Source organism: Rhinoderma darwinii, chromosome 12 (assembly GCF_050947455.1).
Source record: "Rhinoderma darwinii isolate aRhiDar2 chromosome 12, aRhiDar2.hap1, whole genome shotgun sequence".
NCBI classification, from domain to species: Eukaryota; Metazoa; Chordata; class Amphibia; order Anura; family Rhinodermatidae; genus Rhinoderma; species Rhinoderma darwinii.
Window position 1 is genome coordinate 55,306,280 of NC_134698.1, and position 26,183 is coordinate 55,332,462.

General features: G+C 39.8%; 1 protein-coding gene across 1 annotated transcript; it reads left to right on the forward strand.

Moving 5' to 3' along the window:
* Positions 1–266: 266 nt before the first annotated feature.
* PAX9 (paired box 9) lies at positions 267–22,640 on the forward strand. The gene is made up of 5 exons (XM_075844726.1): positions 267–909; positions 4,529–4,534; positions 4,609–4,739; positions 20,043–20,262; positions 21,881–22,640. The coding sequence occupies exons 1-5, from the start codon at positions 267–269 to the stop codon at positions 21,976–21,978; spliced, it is 1,098 nt and encodes a 365-aa protein (XP_075700841.1). The 3' UTR covers positions 21,979–22,640.
* Positions 22,641–26,183: the final 3,543 nt, after the last annotated feature.

The window sequence follows — 26,183 nt, forward strand, 5'->3', positions numbered from 1 at the left end:
TAGCTGTCAAGTCTTCTTCCTATGCGTGCCCTATCTCCGCTATTGACCTGTTCCTACAAGCTAGCAGTAAGTTCAGGATCATTAGCAGCAGTCAGTGAAATCACTACTGGAGGCTTCTTGGATAATGTAAATGTTGCATTGCAATATATTGTCTGTAGCAGCAGCAGTGGACTGAAATGAAGAATTGAGAGTAACCCATTCACTGACAAGGAGGTGAGTAAAAGCTTTGCTGATTGTCATATACCCTGAACTAATGCTAGGTTGGCATGCATCTGTCCACAGAACCTGCCTTTGGAGAAGTCAACCAGCTAGGAGGGGTGTTTGTGAATGGAAGACCCTTACCTAATGCCATCAGGTTGAGGATTGTGGAGCTGGCTCAGCTGGGGATCAGGCCTTGTGACATCAGTAGACAACTGAGGGTTTCCCATGGATGTGTCAGCAAGATTCTGGCTCGCTACAATGAGACTGGATCCATCCTCCCAGGAGCCATTGGAGGCAGCAAACCCCGAGTGACCACCCCAACTGTGGTTAAACACATCAGGACCTATAAACAGAGGGACCCTGGGATCTTTGCCTGGGAAATCAGGGACAGGCTCCTGGCTGATGGGGTGTGTGACAAGTACAATGTGCCCTCTGTCAGTTCTATCAGCCGGATCCTCAGAAATAAAATTGGTAATCTGTCCCAGCAAAGTCACTATGACTCTCATAAACAGCATCACCACCCCACAGCCGCCTCAGCTCTCCAGTATAACCACATTTATTCCTACACCAACCCCATGGCTACAGGGGGCAAGGTGCCCACACCGCCTGGCATGCCTTCCCTAGCCAGTACCATGGTTATGCCCAGGACCTGGCCCTCATCACATTCTGTCACGGACATACTTGGGATTAGGTCTATCACAGATCAAGGTAAGTGGTCCACAAATACCGCATTACATTATTACTAGGATAGCCAATAATACTGAATATTAACTGAAATCCGCATTATGTGAATGAAGAAAGAGAAACATTACCTTGAAAATCATTCTTGAAGACGTGGTTAAACAGAACATCATTTCTAGATTTTTATCTATTTGTTTTTTGTTCTTGTTCATTTTGTTTTATACAATGTTATGTACAATTAAACTTTACAGTCAAACACAATTGTTGCTTTTTCAATCGTGATATACAACGATTATCAAAGTAATGTATCTATCATCCTTCATTCATATCATGAGGTTTTGAATTATCATCTATATGTGAACCTGTGAGAAATAATAACCTGTATTTTATATTGTGGTTAATACTTAAACCATAAAATTATATATTTCTAAACGTAACTATAGTAAAGCACTATAAAATAAATAGTAAGAATAATAATAAGCAGTTTCCACTATTTGTTCTTTCTCTTACTTTCTTATTTTTTTATTTTGCATCTATTTATATTATCTATATCTATTTATATTATACATCTATTTATATTTATAGTATACATCTATTTATATCATACATCTATTTATATTATACATCTATTTATATTATATCATACATCTATTTATATTATATTATACATCTATTTATATAATACATCTATTTATATTATATAACAATTTCCTATCCAAATATTATATTTCTTGGATACGTGTGTCCTTGTTTTTTAGAAGACCTATAATCTACACACATCTTATATTCTACAGATCATTTATATCTGCATGTAGTGTCCCATTCTGTCGCCACGTCGTCGCTAATATAGAGCACATAATAAAAAGCTTCCTTTAGTAATGTCGCTTGCAGATATATGTGACATGGTGTGTGGATCCCCCCTGACTGGGACACCCCCAGCTCCTGTGCAGCTTCTCCACCTTAATACTTGTAGACATGCTGAGAAAACTGTATATAAGGGAGATCAGGTCTAATAGAGCTGAAGGCTGAAGAAGTGCAGTCCCCAGCTTTCACTGAGAGCAGGCCTGTGTCTTCAGCCTTCTGCCTGCTGGAAATTAGGGAAAAGTTTCACTTCTCTCGTTTGTGCAATCAGACTAAATTTACCCAGACAGGAAGTTCAAATGTCAGATAATTGGTTTCATTCTGCGGCACTCAGTACAACCTCTGGGCATAATGTGAACAGGAGGAGAGATCTGCCTTTCACCTAGAGACTCATTTTCTGCTAATTTTCCCTGCATATGATAGATCCTAATTCTCTATCTCTCATACTGGGACTCTTTTTGATACCCAGTATAGACACACTACACTTATTCTATCAGCTTCAATGAGCCAGGCCCATCTATGACTTAATGAGACAAAGTGCTCTATCCACTTCCATATAAAGACCCAGAGACTGCCCTAAAAATATACACAGATTACCATTTCCTGAATTGGCCTAACATTGGAGAATTAGATTACAAATTGGGAATGTTTGTAGATCCCTCTAATGGTTTCCTCTCTTATTAACACCACATTGGCAGTCAGGCCTCCAAGGGAACTGTCTGGAGTTGTTCCTCTATGTCTCAGATTTTGGGGAAAAGATTCCTGAACTGTGCACAGGGGTCTGCTCTGCCCTGCTCAGGCCATTAGCTTGTTCTTTGTGAGCAAATTGCTAATTTATTCGACAAAGCATTGCCTCTGACACGGGGACAACTCTTTCTAGTGGGGAGAGTGTGAACTGGTTATTATTAGGGCAAAGTGACTGCAGGGGAGAAGGGTCCCGGAGAGAGGACTTTTCATTTACACTTTATGCATGTATTCCACAGACATCTGGATAGTTTGGCGAGTCTGGATATATACAGCTAGTTGTATAAAATACTAAAGAGGGTTAATGCATGTGTGCACAATAAAAAATAAAAAAAATATCGAAAAAAAAATACAATCTAACTTGCTAAATCTATAAAAAATACAGTGTAATATAACTAAATAAGTCTATAAAAAACACAATGTAATAAATATAAAATATATCATACAAAATATAATAAAAAAACAAAACAGAAAATATATAAAACAAATAGGTAGCATATAAAAATAGCCAAAATCATTACAAAAATCTGACAAATAGTACATATAAAATATAATAAATGACTGGTAATAAATTATTGTAGCAATACTAATAATTTATACTGCAGTTGATGTTATTACATTTTGTATGATTTGAGCTGAAGTGTATTAAAATTAGCAGGATATTAAGTCTTATAATGCTGTGTGTCTATACACAGTACATTAACCCCTAGGGAGATTTTATATATATATATATATATATATATATATATATATATATATATATATATATATCTTTGTGTGTGTGTATATATATATATATATATATAATAAATTAAGATGTGGCTGGTTTTATTATCCCAGCCCTATCACAAGGTGTATAGTATGTAACGGGGCTCCTCGACTCGACCCTGCTGGACACTTTTAGGTGTCTGTTATTGTCGCACTACTTTTCCAGCCCCCTCCTCCTGTACAATCCGGAATGACAGATCTTTCAGCTTTGACCTGCATTGTGAGAATGACTCTGGAAAGTTTTTTTCCCCCTCACTGTAAAATAAACATTTCTGACAAATTCTGGAATGCTAAGCATTTTCCATATTTAATCCTTTCTTCAAACACAGGCCGCACTTTATTTCACCAAATTCTAGGGGCTGCAGACTATTTTTCTTGAAGACAAATCCCATTTTCTTACAAGATGGGAATGAATGGATCGTGTGCTGTCACATGCAGGCTGTGATTAATGAGCCCTGTGATTAATGACTGCGGCTAATTATTGCATTTTCCCTCCATGATCTCTATTGCAATTTCCCAAATTTATCCTAATTCTCCACAACATGCCCACATTTCCATTTACACTGAAAACATAGTAACTTCCATTTTATTTCCATCTATGAATTTCACACATCGGGGAGAGCAGCCTGCAGGATACAGAAAGCCAAAATATACACTCCGCATAAGTGCTCCACTCACCACAATATTTTAATAACCTGATTCCAGGGCCTGTATTTATATGTGGGGAGAGTGAGGGGCAAACATGCCAGATTGTCAATCTGACATATATTATTATTACCTCATTTATTAATGAATGAACTCATGTAGTTACTTTCTACTCTCCTCTAAATAATAATGATTGATCTAGGATCAAGAGATAAATAGACATAAGATGGATCGATAAATAAAGGTTAAATAGACATAAGAGATAAATGGATAAATATATGATAGATAGATGGGATAAATAGAGCTATACAGTAGCTAGGTATAGATAGATTCGTTAGATGAGATCTGATAGAATGTTTATTATATTAGACATCTGATTTATTTTTTAAATACAGGTGTCTAATAAATAACAAGTTTATTGAAGGTATATTGATCAATTTTTATTTCATAAAAGAGGTATAACTCGATATAAAGATCTGTCATATCTATCTATTATTTTTTATTTGTGCATCTGACTGATGTAGCAGTGCTGGGTTTGTTTGTTTCTTAGCGCAATAGGAGATGATTTCAGGATATGTTATCTACTTTTTTTCCCAATGGAATTGCAAGTAAACTTATTGCCCCTCAGTGAGTAGTTATCAGGTCTGCTACATCTGTAATTGACTTTTCCATTGTTGTAATAATACTGGTCCTCCTCTATGCCCGCAGACACTTCTCCGTACCATAGTCCCAAAATTGAGGAATGGAGCAGTTTGAGCCGAAATGGCTTCCAGTCTACACAGCACATGATGAATGGGCTAGAGAAAGGCTCCCTAGACCAGGAGGTCAAGTACAGCCAAGTAAGTGTACACCATAACTGTATCTGCATAATAAAAATCTATATCATCTCCTGGGATCTGACCATATCTGGCGTTGCTATGTTAAAGCTCGGCTCCTTTTTGGTCGGACTCAAGACAACCAAATGAATATTAAGAGGAGTTGTTTTTTTTCCAGGATTTTTTTTGTATTGATTGAATAAAAAATGAAATTGAAAAAAATAAATTCAATTAATGTAAAATAGAATAGATGGACATATAGCCGCAGTGTCCGTTTAGTTTCAAGCGAGCCCCAGTTACACAAGCGATTCACGACAAGGATTATAGCATTATTTTCATTGTTGGAAATATTATTATTGCTACTTTACATTACAAAAGTTCATTAATTCAGCTTCTTTTATTCCAGCCTCGATGTTATAGACCCTGGCTGTGTATGTAGTTATATATATTGTACAGTGTGTGTGTGTGTGTGTGTGTGTGTGTGTGTGTGTGTATATATAAATATATATATATACACATACACTATAATATATATTTATGTGTATATATATACATGTGTGTGTGTGTGTGTGTGTGTGTGTGTGTGTGTGTATATATATATATATATATATATATGAGTGTGTGTGTGTATATATATATATATATGAGTGTGTGTATGTGTGTGTGTGTATATATATATATATATATATATATATATATATTACACTTTGATTTCTTAGATCATTTGTCTAATACACATATTACACACATACTATAAGGAAACGTCTGATATGTGATATGATCGCCCTCCAGAAAATACTGTCCGTTTTTTTATTCTAAAGGCTTGTACACAAGGAACTTATTGTAGACTGTTCCTTCTAATCTTGCTGTAGGGGAGTTCTGTGTGAGTGGTTGAATATTATCCTTTGTGTATATATTCTGCAGAAGATACAATAACAGATCATTGAATTCTATGGATGGTTAACATTTCTTGTTAATTAAAACCATTTTGTCATGTTGCAATCGAGCTATGCAGTCCTCGAATAGAAAAATACAACGTTATTAATATAATTATATCAGTGGCAGACAGTACAAAATCGAAGGGAAATATATGGAAAATACTAGTCCTGCTGTCAGTATTTAATCCTAGGCATAAAATAAGCTGCTGATTGTCCTGATGTAATAAGGATATGAGAAGTCTTCCCAGGTATAAAGACTATACAACCCATATGCTGTATGTTCTTGGGCTTTATGGACTCTTCACTAGTTTGTAGCAGATTTATGATCCAGTATGAGTATGTGTGAGTATAATATGCAATATGTTTAGCATGTGAGCCCAGTGTGCAACTGTATATTTCTATGTTGAAATCCTTAAATGATTTTAAGCCTTTGAGCTGTTTTCTGTAAAGTTGGGATATGTCTGTCTGTCTATTTATGAATGTGTGAAGCTCCTTCTTTAGATGTGTGTATAAAAGATGGATATTTAGATATAGAGACACACACATATATATAGTTGTTTACATAAAGAAAAAGAGGGAAATGTGGATATATTTCACGCAAAACGTAAATTATTGTAATATTAATAGTCTTTTTGTCTATTATACCTCTATTAGGTTCTATAGCATGTCATGTTACCCTCATCTTCTGAAACATCGTATTTTTTAAGCATTTTTAAATTAAGCTAAACATCTTTGGAGCAAATATAATGCAGCACAGTATAGAATAATGTTGTGTAGTTGATGCTTATTATGGTGTATAATGTTTCCAGACAGCTACTATCTCACAACTCCTTACACTATCTATCTATCTATCTATCTATCTATCTATCTATCTATCTATCTATCTATCTATCTATCTATCTATCTATCTATCTATCTATCTATCTATCTATCTCCCTCTCATATCTATCTATCTATCGTATCCACATATACATTGATGCCATATGGTTCACTACTTAAAGGAAAATTCCACATGTGAACAAGAAATAACATTCCACAGTTAAGATCAACATAAAATGCTGACTAATATTATAATTCCTTTGCTCAGGGGTGGACATACTGTATCATATGTTCAACCTGTCTAAGGGGCCCATATATTGTTCTTGCATCGGAACCCTCTGCTGTCTGCATCCCCCCTTGACTTTGCTCTACTTTTCTTGCACTGATGTGGAGTTACGTGATGTTTTCTTCTCCACTTATGTCTAATGCTAATATCAGAATTCTGCTGGTTACCAGAGAGCAGTGCATTGTGGGAGCTCAGATGACAGTTACACAATCCGAGCTGTTAGATGATCTATCTGATGACAGAAAGGACATGACTTGTAGTCTGTTTCCAAGAACAACCAGCAGAATTTTGAAAGCAGCTATGGACATGAATTGGGAAGAAGACATCAAATGACTGAAAAACAGAAGTAAAAAGCTAATCAAAAGTGCCACAGCCATCAATCAGAGTTCACCTTACATATAGTAAAATAATTTTAACTAAATACTTGTGCAAATTGGAAAATTGTATATAAATTATTCGAAAATGGAAAAATTGAGCTTACGTTTAAGTATAGAACGTTTACTCCAAAAACCGCATAGATGTGGTCAGTTCACACAGGTAACACGTCACTTTCTAATAATAACGGATTACCCCTAGACGGGTGGCCAGACTGTAAGCGACGCATGTCTGAATAGCCCCATTGAATTACGTAGGTCAGTGTAATGGCCGTCGTTTTAACATCCGTAACACGGACGTAAAATACGCTCGTGTGAATCAGGCCTAAGACTGTATAGTTAGATCAGTGGCAATCGGCTGTGTTTGCAAGTGGCTAACCGCAGTTGTAGCAGACCTGAATTTATCTTTTACCGGTTTATTTTGTGCACTGTAATAACTCTATGGGAGCCCACATGAATTATGCCAAAATACAAACTAAACTCTGCTTCATCTATATATCCAATATAACAGCTTTCAAGTCCTGCAGATATTGTATCCTAGAGACCTAGTTTCCATTCCTGTATCCTTCTTCACCAGATCCCTGAGTATAGTGTTATATGACTACTATGTAAAGATGCTGCAGGTTTGTTGGGATGAATGGAAGCTGTTAGGGTCACAGTAGTTTGAGCTAATAATCTGATGTTCTCTTTTATATCTAATGGTTGTTTAAACATAGGATCAATAAATGCATGTAGGAATGTTTGGATTAAGTTGGAGTGATTTTGCCTGCCTTACCAATATATGTCCAGGGGCATATATAGAGGAAAGGGGGTTGATAGCGTGTCTTGCCCCTTTATGGTGCTGCGTAATGCCATATGGGATAGAGGGGCCTGATGCTTGATTGCCGTCTCCATCCCCTTTCCATGATCATTGTGCCTATTCCCCTCTGCCTTGTTTGCTAACAGTGCCGTGTTATGGAGAAAGGAGTCCTTCACAGGTTATCGCTTCCCAAAGGTGATTGGACTAACCTTGACTGGGACTTCTCTTGACAGGGCCCCAGAGCAGCCACACAGAGCAACCACATGAAGGCAGCCACATGGCAGCCTCCATGCTACGTACCAAATTGTACACGGACAATTTTATGTATTGGGTGGAAATTCTCTTAAAGAGGCTCTGTCACCAGATTATAAGTGCCCTATCTCCTACATAATCGGATCGGCTCTGTAATGTAGATAAGAGCAGTGGTTTTTATTTTGAAAAACAATAATTTTTGAGCAAGTTATGAGCAATTTTAGATTTATGCTAATTAGTTTCTTAAAGACCAACTGGGCGTGTTTTTACTTTTGAGCAACTGGGCGTTGTACAGAGAACTGTATGACTCTGACCAATCAGTGACCAATCAGCGTCATACACTTTTCATTGTTTCAGCCCAGCTTCTTTCACTGCACACACAGCGTGATCTCGCGAGATCACGTTGTGCTGTCACATACTCCCACACTAACTTTACCAAAGTGTCGGGAGTGTGAATAGACATCGCATCCTGGCTGTCACTGTATTGCTTTTTCAGTTCCGGGATCAGGGCGTTTTTACTAGTTGCAGCAATAACCTGAAAACTACAAATCCCATGATGCGTTGAGTGATGTGCAGAGATCGGGCACGTGTGGAGTAGAAAACATTAAACTTACGGTCTCCTTTTAAAGAGGGTATTTAGGTTTTAGAAAACAAAGCATTCATTGTATGATAAAAAGGTCTGCGATGTTGTAATACACTTTCTTTAATTTCTCACCGTTTTCGAGATCCTTGCTTGTAGTTATTGAATGGGAATCTTCAATATTTAATTCTGGTCATGTGACGCTCATTACATGAAAAAGCTCTGATAACCGTACTGTAACGAGCCGTGCACCTGTGTGTCCATCACATGACCAGGAGAGAGTCTTATTTTCTGGAAGATGACAGTAGACCATTCAATGGTTACAAGCTTATATATTGAAAACCATGAGGAGTTGACACTTAAAGTATATAAGAATAAGTTATAGAACAATGAATGGACTTTATTTGCTGAAGCTAGAATACCACTTTAAGGGCAACCAGTAGCTGCAAGCGTTCAAGCTGAACTTTTGTGTATAGAGCTTTGAGAACCAAGGTTTTGTACAAACTCCATTAACATATGGTCTCCATGAGCAATACCACTGTCCTTATTAGCATTAGGGTATGTTCACACGAGGTCATTACGTCCGTAATTGACGGACGTATTTCGGCCACAAGTACCGTACCGAACACAGTGCAGGGAGCCTGGCTCCTAGCATCATAGTTATGTACGACGCTAGGAGTCCCTGCCTCGCTGCAGGACAACTGTCCCGTAGTGAAAACATGATTAGCATGTGACCGCAGCAGCCAATCGGAGGGCTCAGCAGCCATATGTCGTATTTCTGGCTTTATGCCACTGAGCCCTGCTGAGCCCTTTGATTGGCTGCAGCAGTCACCTGTATTGCTTTTTTGGTTCATTTATCTTATTTAAAGCCACTACTAAAAAATGTTCACTTCCAGGATAACCCCTTTATGTAATGGCTGGCATAAATAATCAGGAAAAAAGCTTGCAGCGTCTTATAGTACCTGAGTGATCAGATGTGAGAATAGATTTCACCCCGTCCCACGTACTGCCTATTGAGCACAGTTTTATCAACATGCCCATAATGGGTGGCGGGCTCCTCAGGTAGTGCCCAGATGTCTGAACAGTCAGTCCACTCCTGGTGGAACTACACCGACATCTAGAGGGAATGCTTGATAGTCCTAGATATTTGTATTACTGACCAAACCATCATGCGAGACCGTTTTGATGTATGAGACTTCGTGTCACACCAAATAGAGAGCGCGGCCGAGTTCAGGCCTTACACGCCTATTGAATTTGGTCATTTACGCATGTCAAAAATAAATAATGTAAGTCATATTATGTTTACAGAGGTTCACGTAGCAAAGTGGAGTTGTATATACATATACCGTATACTGTGAGTATGTGGGAAGCTACACTAGCTCTGCTGATCTCTTCTAGTCATCATATACAGTACTTCCAATACTCTGCATATACGTGTGTGTCCCTGTAGGCACAGGATGTATGGTCGAGCGTTCTGGCTAATATCATGTAGTATCAATCCTGTCTTTAATTGGAATATTCCCTCCTTCCAAATATAGTATTTCTGAAGTAACGTGTTATCTATCCACACTCCAGAACATACAATGCGGCGGTTTATCAAAACCGGTGCAAAAGAAAAAGCCATAGCAGCCAATCACATATATTGCATACACCTGGGATTGTACATTTTGGACGTAAACTGCATATAATTTCAACTACATTATGTTTTGTGTTATGTGTAGTAATGTGTGTGGAGGGGGGGGGGTCATCGGGTTTGTACCCCCGTTTACCCAGCTCCCACACGTGTGTATCCTGCCTTAAAGGGGTTGTCCGGGCACGGACAGCTGGTGACCTATCCACAGTAGAGGTCATATGAACGGTAGGGGTCTGACACCCGGACCTCACACCGATCAGCTGCTGGATGTTATGCAGGGTATGCAGTGTTCTGTGCCGTACGCAGATGGCTCCGACCACCTCATAGCGGCTGTGCTGCAGAGCTGCAACTCTGCTCCGATTCACTGGAATAGGAGCAGAGCTGCACTACTGCAGCACAGCCACTATACTGTGACCGGAGCCATCTCCTCCGGCATGGATATCCGGTGCCTGGAGGCAGCCGGAACAGCTGATTAGTTCGGGGTCTGGGTGTGGACCCCCACAGATCATATACTGATGGCCTACCCTGTGGATAGGTCATCAGTTGTCAGTGCCCGGACAACCCCCTCGTGCACACCGTGTTGCATGAAACTATAATGGGGCCACACTGTACCGCATTGTACTAAATAGTGGGAAGATAATCTCAATCTAAGCTTAATATGGACTATGCCATTGTACAGGGTCCATACATACGGTTTTGCGGGCAGCATGGTGTCTTATACTGTAATCTTGAGGTAGCGCTAATAATAATGTATACATCCGCATAAAAGTATTATTAGTTATAAGATAATTCTATTCATTTAAGTCAAATCGATTTAAACTCTTGCTTAGAAAACAATTTTTTCAGATCACAAAGACCAAAATGGAAACATTGTATATAAATAACAAGAGTTGACTTTACGTATAATATAATTAGTATGGCTTATAAATCTATGTATAATATATATTTGAACATCAGACATAATTCTAGAGTGAACTGCATACCAAAAGTCTGAACCCAAAAATACGGTAAACACAAGTGCAAAGGGTTTTCCTGAACCTCCCAAACACGCCACAGATTTTAGGGAATGCTATGAAAACTAAAAACAGCCAATTCCTTGCCTATTTTTCTGAGGAAAGGACATGGATTTTCACCATTAGCACTGCATGTAAAATCCACATGACAACCTACGTAAGCGTAGTATTCCCGAAACCCCGACTTCTAGGCTTATATAGTCTTGGAAAAGTATCTTGACAACAATTTTTATGAAATACAACAAATTACTATTTATATTTTTTGTTTATTATTGTTTATATGAAGTTTTATACCAACGTGTAAAGTACAACCTCTATATAATAATGCAGATGATTGGAGACCTGACACCCTCACTATGGCCGTACATTTGAGGCATACATCCCCCCCAATTGTTTGTGCACCTGTAAGGCATACAATTGTATATGTCTGCCCCTGGACTCTATCGTACATAACACACACTGTGGCTAATACATATTTGTGGTGTTATCTAATGAATTTTGAATCCGATTATATTATTCTATACAACAAAGTTATCCAGATGTTTACCTGTCAAACAGGTAAAAAGGACACACTATATTTATATACTCTACATATGACCCATAGAAACTAATGGTTACATTATAGAATATTTTAGGATACTTTTTTTTTACTGTCCAAAGATATTGTCAGACAGGGCCCGTAGATGTGGTGTAAAGGAGCTTTAGATAATTATTCATCTGATGTAAATGGAGACCGCCTAATCCTACCCCCGACACCTCCCGTCAGAGGAAACAAGGACGGACAGTATTAATTTTAAAAGGGTTGTCCTCTTTGTACAATCCCTTTTTGTTAGAAGCGTACCCTGGAAATAAGATGATGTCCCATGTCTGGGACCCGTCTGTAATCTGTGGGGGAACCTGGCAGCAATGGAAAATAAAAGGGGTTGTACAGGATTAGAAACACATGTCTGCTTTCTTCCTAAAACAGTGCCACAGCTGTCTACAGGTTGTGAGTGGAATTGCAGCTCAGCCTCGTTCACTTCAATGCAGCTTATACTGCAATACCAGACACGACCCATGGACAGATGTGGCGCTGTTTCTAGAAGAAAGCAGCCATGTTTTTCTAATCCTGGACAACTCTTTAGGCATTACATGATGTCCATAAAAATCAATGGCCTGTTCATGTAGTGCGTCCAGAAAGAGATGCTCTTTGTACTTGATGGAGGTCCCAGATCTTGAGGTCCCAATTAAGGATTTTGCTCAATTTAGCTCAGAATGGGGTAATAGGGAATTTGAAATTGGGTTTTCCAAACCAGACAATCCCTTTAACCCATTGAGTTTGTGATGGTATGGCAATGTGTTACAGCAAAAATTCAAAGCGGAACCCTTAAAAATGCAAACCTAGATCAACATGTAGATGTTCATGCAGATTTGGCCACAATGCAATGGGTGAAATCTGCGGCAATTCCACTATCGATAGGCATACTAGGATATTATATTGTCATTTTTTATATATCTACGGTATATCCAGTCCGTACCTAGTTTCAGTAGTAATAAGGTATAACCAGTAAAACACAGTGCTGATATCCAGCTGGAAACCGATCTATTCTATTCATAACTGGATCTACACAGCAGCAGCAGGTATGAAGATCATAACCAGGTATCAGGAATAGCGCAGAAAAGAAATACAGACGTATTCAATGAAGGAATGGTCATAGTGGCTGCAAACATCAGTCAGAAATAAGTGAGGAAATCCCATAGATCTGAATAGACCGCGGTGCTCCTTATCCGCTTAGATGGCGAGTAGAAAAATGTGTTGTATACAGCAGAGAATTCTACACCGCTGGGTGCCATCGATACGGGATTCATCCCTGCAGAGCAATTCTTCAAGAAAAAGATGAAAGCTATATTGTAATTGAGCAATTAATAATATGACGCTCATTGGAGGTGGATTAATGGTGGCCTTGCGTGACTATATAAAAAGATTTAAGTTTTTTTCAACTTCGAGATTTTTCCCATCATTTCCCAAAATTTTATTATTTTAAACCACCTGTGTAGTTTATATCGTAGATATAACTGGAGATTTCAATAGTACCATATTTATCAGATATCCCATGAGAAAACGCTTTCCTTAGGAGCAGGGGCGTAACTAGGAAAGACTGGGCCCCATAGCAAACTTTTGACTGGGGCCCCCCCATCCCGAGTGCCACACAACCCCCCTGCAAATAGTGCCTCTCTGTAGATTCTGCCACACAGCGCCCCCCTGTAGATAGCACCACAGCCCCCCTCTATAGATAGCACCACATAGCCCCCTGTATATAGCACCACATAGCCCCCTGTATATAGCACCACATAGCCCCCTGTATATAGCGCCATACAGCCCCCTTTAGATAACGCCATACAGCCCCCCTGTATACAGTGCCATACAGCCCCCTTTAGATAACGCCATACAGCCCCCTTTAGATAACGCCATACAGCCCCCCTGTATACAGCGCCATACAGCCCCCTGTAGATGCCGCCGTACAGCCCCCCTGTAGATGCCGCTGTACAGCCCCCCTGTAGTGGCGCCGTACAGCCCCCTAGCTGTAGATAGCGCCATACAGCCCCCCCCGTCGATAACACCATACAGCCCCCCCGTATATAGCGCCATACAGCCCTTTATGGCATACCTTATAGTGCCCAAATAATACAATGATTGATACAGCGTACATTCCATTCAGCGCTAAAATAATATTGCCACAAGGTGCCCAAGCACTGCCTGATGCACATGGACATATTACGGCTCCATTTTTTTATGGAGCTGTAAAAGTGCTCCCATTCTAGTGGGGCCTATACTACACGACTAACATTTCAGACGGGGGAATGCAGAGGACCTTTTGTCTGATTCCGTACATATACAACAGAAAAAACATTTCTCGAAGGATATTTTTGTATTTGCAAAATCGCTTCATTCTTTATTTTGGATGCGTTGGAGAAATAACAAGTTGTTATAAAAGTCTACATACCCTCTAGCTTCAGTGTATGTATAAATGAACAGAAATATTGAGAACGTTTAGTAATTGTCTCTTTTTCATAACCAGTCTACCACTGTACACGTGAAGAAGGGGGCAGCCATAGCTATACCAACTTCTCAGGCTGCCCAGGCAGTTATTATAGTCCGTATAGAGTAACGGTCTGCAGGAAACATTATATCACAGCCATAATGAGTCAACGATTCTCTACATTTGGCTGCTAGACTAGGATCCTGGCATGTGTTCTCAATTCAATCTGCTTGTGTACGTCTTATCTTTCTGTGTTTTGTTCTGTACATTGATTTATAGAGCAGGATGTCTGAATGCCGTTAATATAGCATCACAACGACTCTTTTTTGGGGAATATTTTACAAGCCTAAAACCACAGTAATCTTGTCTCCGCACCAGTCATCGCTAAGGAAGCCGCTTTCCACTGCTTGTGAGAAATATTTATTAGTCGAACACTAGATCGCAATGACGTCATCCTCCGATGTAGCTAAATTATAATCATTTAACCGAAACATCTTAATATATATTGTCAGGGAATCTGTTTCCTCTGCTTGTCCGGCACAATGGAGCAATATATGGAAAGTATCTGATATATGATATATGGAATAGATAGATCTATAGATTGGTGGGCTTCACATCAATACCTTGTGGGGGCGCGTTTTCCACATTGATCCATAGAGATGTATCATATTATCCACCTTTTTGTGAACTTTTATTATCGTCACTCTAAGGGCTTATTCAGACGAATGTAAACATTGTTTGTGTGACGGACGTTTCTTTACCAGCCATCACTGCACTGCCGTGGCTGCGTGTATTTCAATGGGGCTGTTTACATGGTCGTTGTTTTAACGGACCGTGTGATGGGCCTCAAGTCTATGAGGGATCCGTGAAAACGGGTCCCGCACAGTTGCATCTTGGAAGTGTGTACACTCATTAGTCTGAATATGCCTAATAATGCATTATATCAGCATAACATCATTTATTCAAAAACTTGTTGCATTTTTTTCACTGCCACTTTTGTATCTAGTATCTTTTTAATATTGCGTTGTCACAGGGATGGGCACTGATAGCAAAATGATGGCAACAATGCTGCGCAAAGATATGTTTTATAACACACACACACACACACACTATGGCTCGATTCACATCTGCGTTGGAGGGTGCACTGTTATGTCAGGCAAAACAACGAACACTATGACAGAAACCTGATGGAACCCATTTAAGTCAATGGGTGCCATTGGTGTTTGTCATGCAACGGATACAGCGCTTCTGTTTAAGTTGTTCCAATGATGGAGAAGAACGGAAGAAAGAAACGCAGATGTGAACCCAGCCTTATTAAAAAAAAAAAAAGTAGAAATTGAATTGATAATCTATACATATCATGCTGCTGACACAGAAGTCTAGATTTAAACACATGCCGCACCCCACATTAACACTACTGTGCTCTGTACTCCCCTGTACATTGTCTTCTATTAGATTCCTATTTTGTGGTATTTTACCATTACCATGCTGTCGACTATCGGCTCTACCCTGGGTCGGTATAACGTTGCTGCGTGCTTTATTAGTTTTTAATTGTTTTTCTTTTAGTGTTGCTCTGGTGTAGCCTAAAATATTGATATTCAGCAAGTCATATTTTTCTATTTATCTGAGCAGAGCTACCTCCTTTTTTTGTTTTGAGCTGCAATACCAACATAGCCATGGACAAGAGTGCTTTATGCTATACAGTAAGTCATTAGCTATAACCGCCTTGGATGAGGGAAGCCTTCCAGCTCTCCCGATAACTTGCCATTGCATGAAACATCCAACCAGCGATGCCGCTCATCAACACGATCCAAATTCTTTTCTTTAAAAAGAAGAAATGCCTAAGACAATCCTGTGTGGTGAAACCGATGAATCCAGCACTGACATGTTAAAGAACTGGATACACGCCAGCATTTGACAAATAAGCCTCTAATAATATGGGGCTTAGGGAGATCTTATCACAGCTCAAAAATCAAGATCAATATCTTGACCTTGCCTTTTCTTTTGTACTCTCTAATTCTCTTTCTTGCTATTGCTTCCCCTACACACATTCTACGGTTACCAGGAGAGCTGGGAAATGAGGATGTAGCCTTCTCCTTGTACTCCGCTACTCGTGACAATGTCCTGGATTACTGCACACACTCCATCACATCTATTGTGATCAACAGTTGTGTTATTTATCATTATAATTTGTTACAGACATTTTCTTTATGTATTTTTTTGGGCATTCTAACTTTGTCCTTGTCAGAATGTTGGCTAGCTTTTCTCTCCAGGGTATAGTAGATTGTTGGACTGTTCAAGGGGTTATCTGCATTTTACATACCATTTTTTGTAAGAATGGATCCAAACAGTTGCTGTCCCCAGCGATCAGCCGTAATCTGCATGAAAATACAGCAAGTGTTCGATTTCCCTGCAGTGCCACCACAAGGGGAAATAAAGCACTGCATGGTGAATCATTGAAAACAATGGGCTGCTCCCTACAGATGTCCAGGGTCCTCCAGAGTGAGAGATATTTGCAGCCAGTCTCTGCTCTGGCGAATTCATGAAGACCCATGAATTTACGGACCCCACTCTAAAATTGGTTTTACATGACTTCCTGTCATGTGGCGTCCAGTTTTATTAATGTGCTCTTAGAAGTGATGGCCACATGCACAGTAGTGATTCTTGTATCTTTACATTGCTGCAGCAGTAAAATGTGTCTGTGTCAGCCTCTGAGTAGGGAGGCCATGCTTATCAAATAAATATAAAATATGTGAAGATAATGGAAAATAATCAAGAAGAGATCCAATGGATTCGCCAACATTAAAATAAACATTTCCTCTGAGTAATGTCAATCATCTAAATCCCAATGTTTGACAACTTCTGTTTGTTGATCTCATTAGTATAATTATATTCTTCTGTTTGAGGCTTGGCAGGGGATGATTTCTGGATGTCGGCTATGTGTACGGATGACAGTGTTTACAATGCACTCAACACTCGGTCCGATACAATTTTAAGAATGACTTGGTTCATTGGATAGATCAACGTGACCGCTCTTAGTCAACAAAAAATAGAGTATTCTACTAGCATGTTACCCCGTTCAATACCAGGAGTGGTTTATAACACTTTCAGGATTTGGCCTATAAAATGTACAACTAGAATAAGTTTTTCTTTCCACCCATTGAAATTCGTTTTTTTTTGGCAGGGCCAATAAAACTGGATTAATGGATGGGCTTTTCATGTTCATGAGAGGGTCATTTTGTTACTAAGAATATGGGGGGAGGGATAAGATAATGAAAATAAGAAAACTTAGACAATGTTATGGGCTTCTCCTAGTTGACCAAATAAAACGCCATAGGCTTTGTTTTCCGCAAACAGTTGGCCTTTTATCCGGAAATTGGAGAACTCTGCAGATTTTGTATTGAAAGGTTAATTCACCTGCCACTGAACAGGAGATTTTGGGGCTCTTTAAATGTCGTCCTGTTTACTTCAAATTATTCAAGTTGATATCTAAACAAATAGAATAAGTTGATCTTGGCGGCTCAGGTTTAAAGGATGCTTTGTGTGAAATCTTAAGGTCAGAACTACTTGGCAAACATCACCTTTTGTTTGTGGGTTTCTGAGGATGGAAATGTAGACCTCTAGTCAATAAGCTGTGAATTGGTTTAACCATCTAAGTGATTTACACTCCTATGAAAGACATTGAGACCCTTAATGTGTTGTTGAGCCAAAGACCACCTTCTCATACCAGGAAAATGCGCAAATACCAGTAACCCTATTTAAGTCACTTTGTTGAAAGATGTCAGTCAATGGAAGGCATTATCTTCCTTAACTCATGTCAATCTAGGATCTTCCCGAGAGAGTGAAACCTCACAAAGTCACAATTAAGTCAATGATGATGGGTGGAATAAATTCTCCATCATGTTGGGGCCCTAAATGGGATTCTCTGGTTTCCCCGCATTATGACCTCTTACCTGTTTGGTGTACAGATCGATCATTGTTTGTCATAGGTTTGACCAATGGTATGTGTCACATGAATAGCTGCAGCCAATCACATTTAGGGCGGGTTCACACATAGCGGAATTTCACTTAATTTCACTTAAATTCCGCTGCGGACACTCCGCAGCGTTAATCCGCAGCGGAGCCGTTTCTCCATTGACTTTCACTTTAATTTAGCAGTGTTCGTTTACACGATGCGTACAATTCCGCTGCGGAGCATAGGCTGCGGAGCGGAATTTGGTGTCCGCAGCATGCTCTGTCTGTTGCGGAGCAGTGGCGGACTCATGGCGGAATTTCTCCATTGACTTCAATGGAGAGTCAAAATTCCGCAATGAAGTCCGCAGATCTTATGTGTGCTGCGGAGCGTATTGTTTTTACTACCATGACATTTCTTCATTCTGGCTGGACCTATGTATTTCTAGGTCTACAGCCAGACTGAGGAAGTCAATGGGGCTCCCGTAGTCACTGTCCAGGGTGCTGAAAGAGTTACGCGATCGGCAGTAACTGTTTCTGCACCCGGGACAGTGACTACCGATCTCAATATACATGTATCTGTAAAAAAATATATAAGTTCATACTTACCGAGAACTCCCTGCGTCTGTCTCCAGTCCGGCCTCCCAGGATGACGTTTCAGTGTAAGTGACGGCTGCAGCCAATCACAGGCCAAGCACAGGCTGCAGCGGTCACATGGACTGGAGCGTCATCCAGGGAGGTCGGGCCGGATGCCGAAAGAGGGACGCGTCACCAAGACAACGGGCGGTAAGTATGAATTTCTTTGACTTTCACTAGGGAAAGTGCTGTCCCTTCTCTCTATCCTGCACTGAATAGGGAGAAGAGAAGCACTTTTCCTGCAGTCCGCAGCGGCCAGTCCGCATCAATTTTCTGCACATTTTGTGCAGATCCGCTGCAGAATCTGCAACGCAGATTCTGTGCGGCATTGATGCGGACAGTTGCGGAGGAATTCCGCCATGTGTGGTCATGCCCTTACACACAAATATGGAATGCCAATACAATAGACTCACTACTTCAACTGAGCATGTGCAGAACCAGCAAAGCCCACAGGAGGAGAAAACAGAAGAATAAACTTCACACACTATTATTTCAGTTCTTCACTCTTGTCATTTGAACTTCACTTCAGAGTCAAACGAATGATTAAATATTGAGGTCCTGAGTGTCACCCTCTGTGTCCAGTTAGGTTAACTGTCCCAATTGACCTAACATGGTTGTATGACTTTGGGAAAAAGGGTCCAGAAAGCATGAAAAGTGTTCATGGGTTGTGGCTGACATTGTAACTCAGTCACTTTTAAATGAATGGGGCTAAGCTGCAATACCAGATTTAACCCATAGATAAGAGTGGCGCCGTTTCTGGAAAAAAAAGCTTGTAAATGAAATTATTCACATAAGTTATATTCTAGCTCATAATGCAATTCACTTGTCATTAAAGTTGCCTAAAAAAGTTGAAGCTTTTTTTTTTACAAAATCAACGAAATCTACAATTGGTTCTAATTGTCATAAGATTCTTATAACTGCAAGGAAACACAATTTATTGAATTACGGTGAGATGAGCTGGACTCCTGATCTACATATAATGTAACTATAACGCTTTATCTTTGCTTTTTTTTTGTTTTTTTGCAGACAGCCAGTGGTTTACCAACAGTTGGCAGTTTTGTCGCAGCTTCTGGAATGACTCCATACCCCTCTCCAGCATCCCCTTACATGGCATATGGCACAGCAGCCCCCACAGGGTATGTGACGGGTCATGGATGGCAGCATAGTGGGGGTACTCCATTATCACCTCATAATTGCGACATTACTGCCTCACTAGCATTCAAAGGCATGCACACAGCACGAGAAGGTGAGAACCATTAACATGGAACCAAACCCACCAATATGGCCATTAAATAAATTGGCATATCCTATAGGTGCAAAATAATTCTAATACCTCTGAATTTTCCCTTAGCTTTAAATCTTATGTTTTATAAAGCTTTTATAAATTCTTGTTCCGTTAACACTCTTTCACACTAAGAACATGTAGGTGATAAATGTATGATCGCTGGGACCCCCACTGATCGCTTTCTAGGCCAATATCGTAAATTGATTACACGTTATATGTCAAACATCACAGAAAGATCTAAATTTGTACACTAAACCATGATATCAGGTCCCTGACTATATTTTATACTAGACAGTGCATAGCAGGGGAAACTTTACCCATAAGTGAGTAGTCACTCTCCGGTAGACTGCTGCTTTCCTCTTCATAGTAAATGGGAAATACCTTCTTAGAGCGAGCATACCGCTAACATACACTTGACCAAGCACTAAACGTGAGACTGGAAGTCTCCTCTGTCTTGTGTATTGAACACTCAATAGTTATTCTCAATGCCAGGTAAAAACTTCTTTGAGTCTCTGGAGTAGGAATCGCCTGCTCGGGAGTTAGCAAAGTGCTGCAGAGAAACTACTCTCTGAAGAATGGGACTCACTTGGAACCAGGGGCGTAAGTGTAGGGGTTTGCAGAGGTAGAAGTGATACACGAATCTTGCCCAAAGGCTCCTCTACCAAATAAGGGTATGTTCACACTGCATTTTTTGTCAAGCAGAAAAAAAAAATCTGCCTTCAAATTTCTTTCAGGATTTTGGAGGTGTTTTTTTTTTCAACAATACATTTTTATTGAAATTTCAACATAATATATGACAATATAAGTGTTACATATTGAACAAGTTCTGAACAGTATAACATCCCAAAAATATACATCTGTTCAAATGACAAATAAAAAGTATAAAACTACATGCGAGAAGGCAAAAAGGATAAGGAAAGAAAGGGAAATGAGAATTAAGCTATCGTAGGTACTTGAGCTCTACAGTCAACAAAACGATGTATCCCTGGGTTCCAAATATTAGAAAATAAAACATATCTATTACTCCTGAGGTAAAATAGATGTTTTGGAGGTGTTTTTATAATAGTCTGTTTTAAAATGCACCAGCGTTTTTTTTGTTTTTTTTTAAAACATGTGCAAGGAGCATTTTTTTGCCCTTTAATTTATTTCAATAAGCGTTTCACAAGCAGAAACCGCCCCAAGAGAGAGCAGGACACTTTTTTTTTTTTTGAGCAAGAAGAAACAAAAACATCCTGAAAATAAAATCTTTGGGAGAAAGATTTGGGGTATTGCTGGACGCTGATTCCGAAACGTGTCAAAATCAGCGGAAAAAAACCCATGTGGACAAGGCCTAAGAAGGCACCAGTATTATAAATGGCACATAGTGGGTAGGGGACCGGGTTAGAGGGCCTTGGAGATTTAATTTACACCTCCACTTGGAATACAATTTTATTGCTTTTTTTTAGGTTAAAGAACTGGGTAGAAAATGAAAACATATATAATTGGGGTCCTGGGGAATGGTACCCTTTAAGTAAACTAGAAGCATTTGAGGAAAATTGCATTCATTCTATCTTACGGAACATTTTTTTTTGTTTTACAGCGGAAGAAACAAAAGTAAGCCTCCATTCACGCAAATCTCCGCAGTCTTACCACACATCCCATCGACACGGGACAGTTGCGCATATGCCAAGTGCATAGAGATGAAGGACACCCTCTACACTCCAGTATCATGGAAAGCATTTCACGCTCTTTCAAACCAGTAGTACATACAGAACTGGAGCATTGCCAGAAATCCGCCAATCATATGGATCATGAACACCTGACCACTTGAGCAAAGCAAGCAGCCGTCTCGTCTTCACCTGGATATGCGGTCAGCATGAAAGACATACACCTGGTGGACATACTGTGAAAGGATCTTGTCTGGATTCAATGAACCATATCTCTGCACCTTCTTATGGAATTTAAAACATGCCACTTTTCAGCTGAACTAAAACAAAAAATAACATTTCGTTACCTAATGCTCAACGTCTATTTGCCTTTATAAGACTTGTGGTTTGTAGCTTTGAAAAGGTGGAAGCTCTCACACAAAGAAAACGAAAAAAAGTCATAAAACCTGAACTGAATGTGAAGAGGAAATGAAGGGACTTGGGACTTACACCTCATGCCGTGTAAATCTTCACCAGCCAAAAATGGGGTATATGGGTTTTAAACCCAAACTACACAAAGGATTATGGTCACTCAAAGTGATCGAGCCAGATGAGATCTGGAGGACTTATTCAGTCAATTCAAGATTCAGCCTCTTTAGCGTTAAATGAGACGCGTCTTCGTCAACGTCTATCAGACTATGGAAATATATCATAGATGACACACACAAACACATGAGGAAATGTGTTATGTCCTTTTGTATAGGTTTTAATTATTATGATCCAATTTTACTATAACAAAGTGGGTGGGTTAATATTTTGTCTTGGTCTTTTACTTTACAGTACTTTTTTTTTGTAGATAATTTAAAAGGAAAAAAAAAAAGAAAAAACACATGATGGTCCCCTCTGAATCCTCAGGGTATTCGATTTCCTGTTATAGATAGAGAGATGAAAGTTGGTCAAATGCTGGTTGTGGTCTCCAACCATTTCACTAGTTAATCATTCATATATAAGTGTATGGCTCAATAACTGCGGTCAGCTAGCGACCAGTCACATACATATATGACCGTTTGTGGCTACCCATATATTTTATCTGTTCTTGGAGGCCGCATAACCTTCAAATTAGGTAAAATAAAATACAATTTGCATTGACCGCATAAGGCTAGGTTCAAATCTGCGTCGGAGGTTCTGTTAGGAGAGACTGTTGCAGATTCCGTCAAATTTGCCGGAAAAAATAGCTGTTTTTTTTCTGGTAAAATGATGGACATGACAGAACCAGACTGTCCCATTATAAGTCAAAGTGGTGCATTCGGCGCTGTTGTTTTCTGCCACGTGACAGATCTGTCATAGTATTGAATTCATTTTTTTCTGCTTCTATGATGGAATAGAAAAACTGAATTCATAGCACAGATGTGAACCTAGCCTAAGGCCAGTTTCACCCGAGCGTATTTGTAGACGTGCGTAATATGGATCTGTGATACTGACTTTTTACGGATGATCTTGCATCCGTATGTCATCAGTATTACAGATGTGTAATATTAATGGGCTTTCTTCTAGGGAGGAAATTGAATTACAGAAGACCGCTCCCTTTAAAATACGAATGCATCCATATTGCATTAATTTTTTTCAACACTCGCCATTGACTTCAATTGGCATTTTCCATGTGAAAAATGGATGAAAAATAGTACATACTCCGTTTTTAAAATCTGCACATATTTTATGTGAATAGCCTCCTAGATTAACATTAGCTCCGTACTACCGACAGAAAAAAGCCCTGGATGCATTTTTGATGAAAAATACGCTCGTGTGAAAGCAGCCCAAGCATGACCTAGAATGATTCAGGCTGCAAATCTCTTTGCTTATAATTTTGACTATTGTTCTACATATGATCAACAGGAAAACCTTTTCTAATCAAACAGGTTGAGTGTAGCTTGACATTCTGCACGAAAAAACCAATGGAGATGGTATAGACCAGTGGTGGCCAAACCAGTAGATCATGATTTACCACAAGACCTCAAGGCAGGTACCAGTGGATCTCAATGCTCTGTAATGTTATATCCCCCAAGCTCTACATATACATAACCTTGGTCTCCTGGCAGATCACCTAACTCAGGTTCCATAAAAAGGAAATTCCAAACTGAAAAAGTTTGTCCGATCCTGGTATAGACTCTTGTGTCTCGTTCTTTATAGTCTATAGGACTTCTCATATGCAGAATGTTCTTGGTGGAGGTAGGTGCTGATAAATCAATACCATTTACAACACGTCGGCTCAAGTCTATTCTGGTTTTGCTAATTTTAATTTAAGACAAACCAATTTGTGATATGCATTCAATGTGCCACAACCTCTTTGCAGTACCTTATCGCGCAAACCGCTGGACTTACAGGCTTGTCTGATTCTGATGGACTCCAAAGTTGAATACGAAACGTTGGTTCTATCAGTGGCATGACAGCAGAGGGTTAATATAAAGCACTTAAAGACAAGAACTGTAAGCACAGCACCTGCACAACTCAAAAGTAACTACATTACAATACATTTAATAATCTCTTGTACAGTCCGGGGCAGTTAATGTTGGATGGAGTCTGTTAAGTCCTTTCGGATTTTAGGAATGGTCTTTATAATATCCATAATCCATGATTAATGTCCATATATGTAAATGCTGCATCATCTTAACATGCATTCAATGGACAATTTATATTGAAATTAATGCCAGTTCCATTTTTATGTTTCTGAAAATGCCTGACCATGGTGAGCAATAAAGTGAAATCCCCCATGTAAATCGCTTTGTCTGTGTAGAATACTTCAGAGTCTATTATTAATGCAGTGTAATATAGAGATGAAATTGTCCTATCGGTGAGGGTAAGGGCGGGTTCACACATAGCGGAATTTCACTTAAATTCCGCTGCGGACACTCCGCAGCGTTAATCCGCAGCGGAGCCGTTTCTCCATTGACTTTCACTTTAAATTAGCAGTGTTCGTTTACACGATGCGTACAATTCCGCTGCGGAGCATAGGCTGCGGAGCGGAATTTGGTGTCCGCAGCATGCTCTGTCTGTTGCGGAGCAGTGGCGGACTCATGGCGGAATTTCTCCATTGACTTCAATGGAGATTCAAAGTTCCGCAATGAAGTCCGCAGCTGTCATGCACATGTCATGTGTGCTGCGGATACGTCTTGCTTTTTTAACTTGACATTTCTTCATTCTGGCTGGACCTATGTATTTCTAGGTCTACAGCCAGACTGAGGAAGTCAATGGGGCTCCCGTAATGACGGGAGCGTTGCTAGGAGACGTCTGTAAATAGTCACTGTCCAGGGTGCTGAAAGAGTTAAGCGATCGGCAGTAACTGTTTCTGCACCCGGGACAGTGACTACCGATCCCAATATACATGTATCTGTAAAAAAACATATAAGTTCATACTTACCGAGAACTCCCTGCGTCTGTCTCCAGTCCGGCCTCCCAGGATGACGTTTCAGTGTAAGTGACGGCTGCAGCCAATCACAGGCAAAGCACAGGCTGCAGCGGTCACATGGACTGGCGCGTCATCCAGGGAGGTCGGGCTGGATGCCGAAAGAGGGACGCGTCACCAAGACAACGGCCGGTAAGTATGAAAATCGTTTCCTTTCACTAGGGAAAGTGCTGTCCCTTCTCTCTATCCTGCACTGAATAGGGAGAAGAGAAGCACTTTTCCTGCAGTCCGCAGCGGCCAGTCCGCATCAATTTTCTGCACATTTTGTGCAGATCCGCTGCAGAATCTGCAACGCAGATTCTGTGCGGCATTGATGCGGACAGTTGCGGAGGAATTCCGCCATGTGTGGTCATGCCCTAACAATGCTGGTCATCAGCCAAGAGAAGTAGATGGAGAAATGTACAAATGATCAACCGCTTTGGTGAGATCTTCATAGCCAGGATGCATCTTATGGAAAACTTTTTGCAGAATTAAAAGTTTTACAATGTTCTAATTTACTTTCACTATTAATTTCTCATAGTGTTCAAGCTTGTTATTATTCAGTAGGAACATTCATTGTTTACTTCCAGTGGATATAATTCTGTCCATGGTCATGTGATGGACACACAGGTGCACGGCTCATTACAGTACGTGTATCAGTGTGTCCATCACATGACCATGGACAGGATTATATCCACTGGAAGTAAACAATGAATGTTCCTAGTAAATAACAACAAGCAAGATTTTGAAAATAGTGAGGAGGTAATACAGAAAGTATATGGGATAATGTGGTGGCAGAGCCTCTTTAAAGATATATA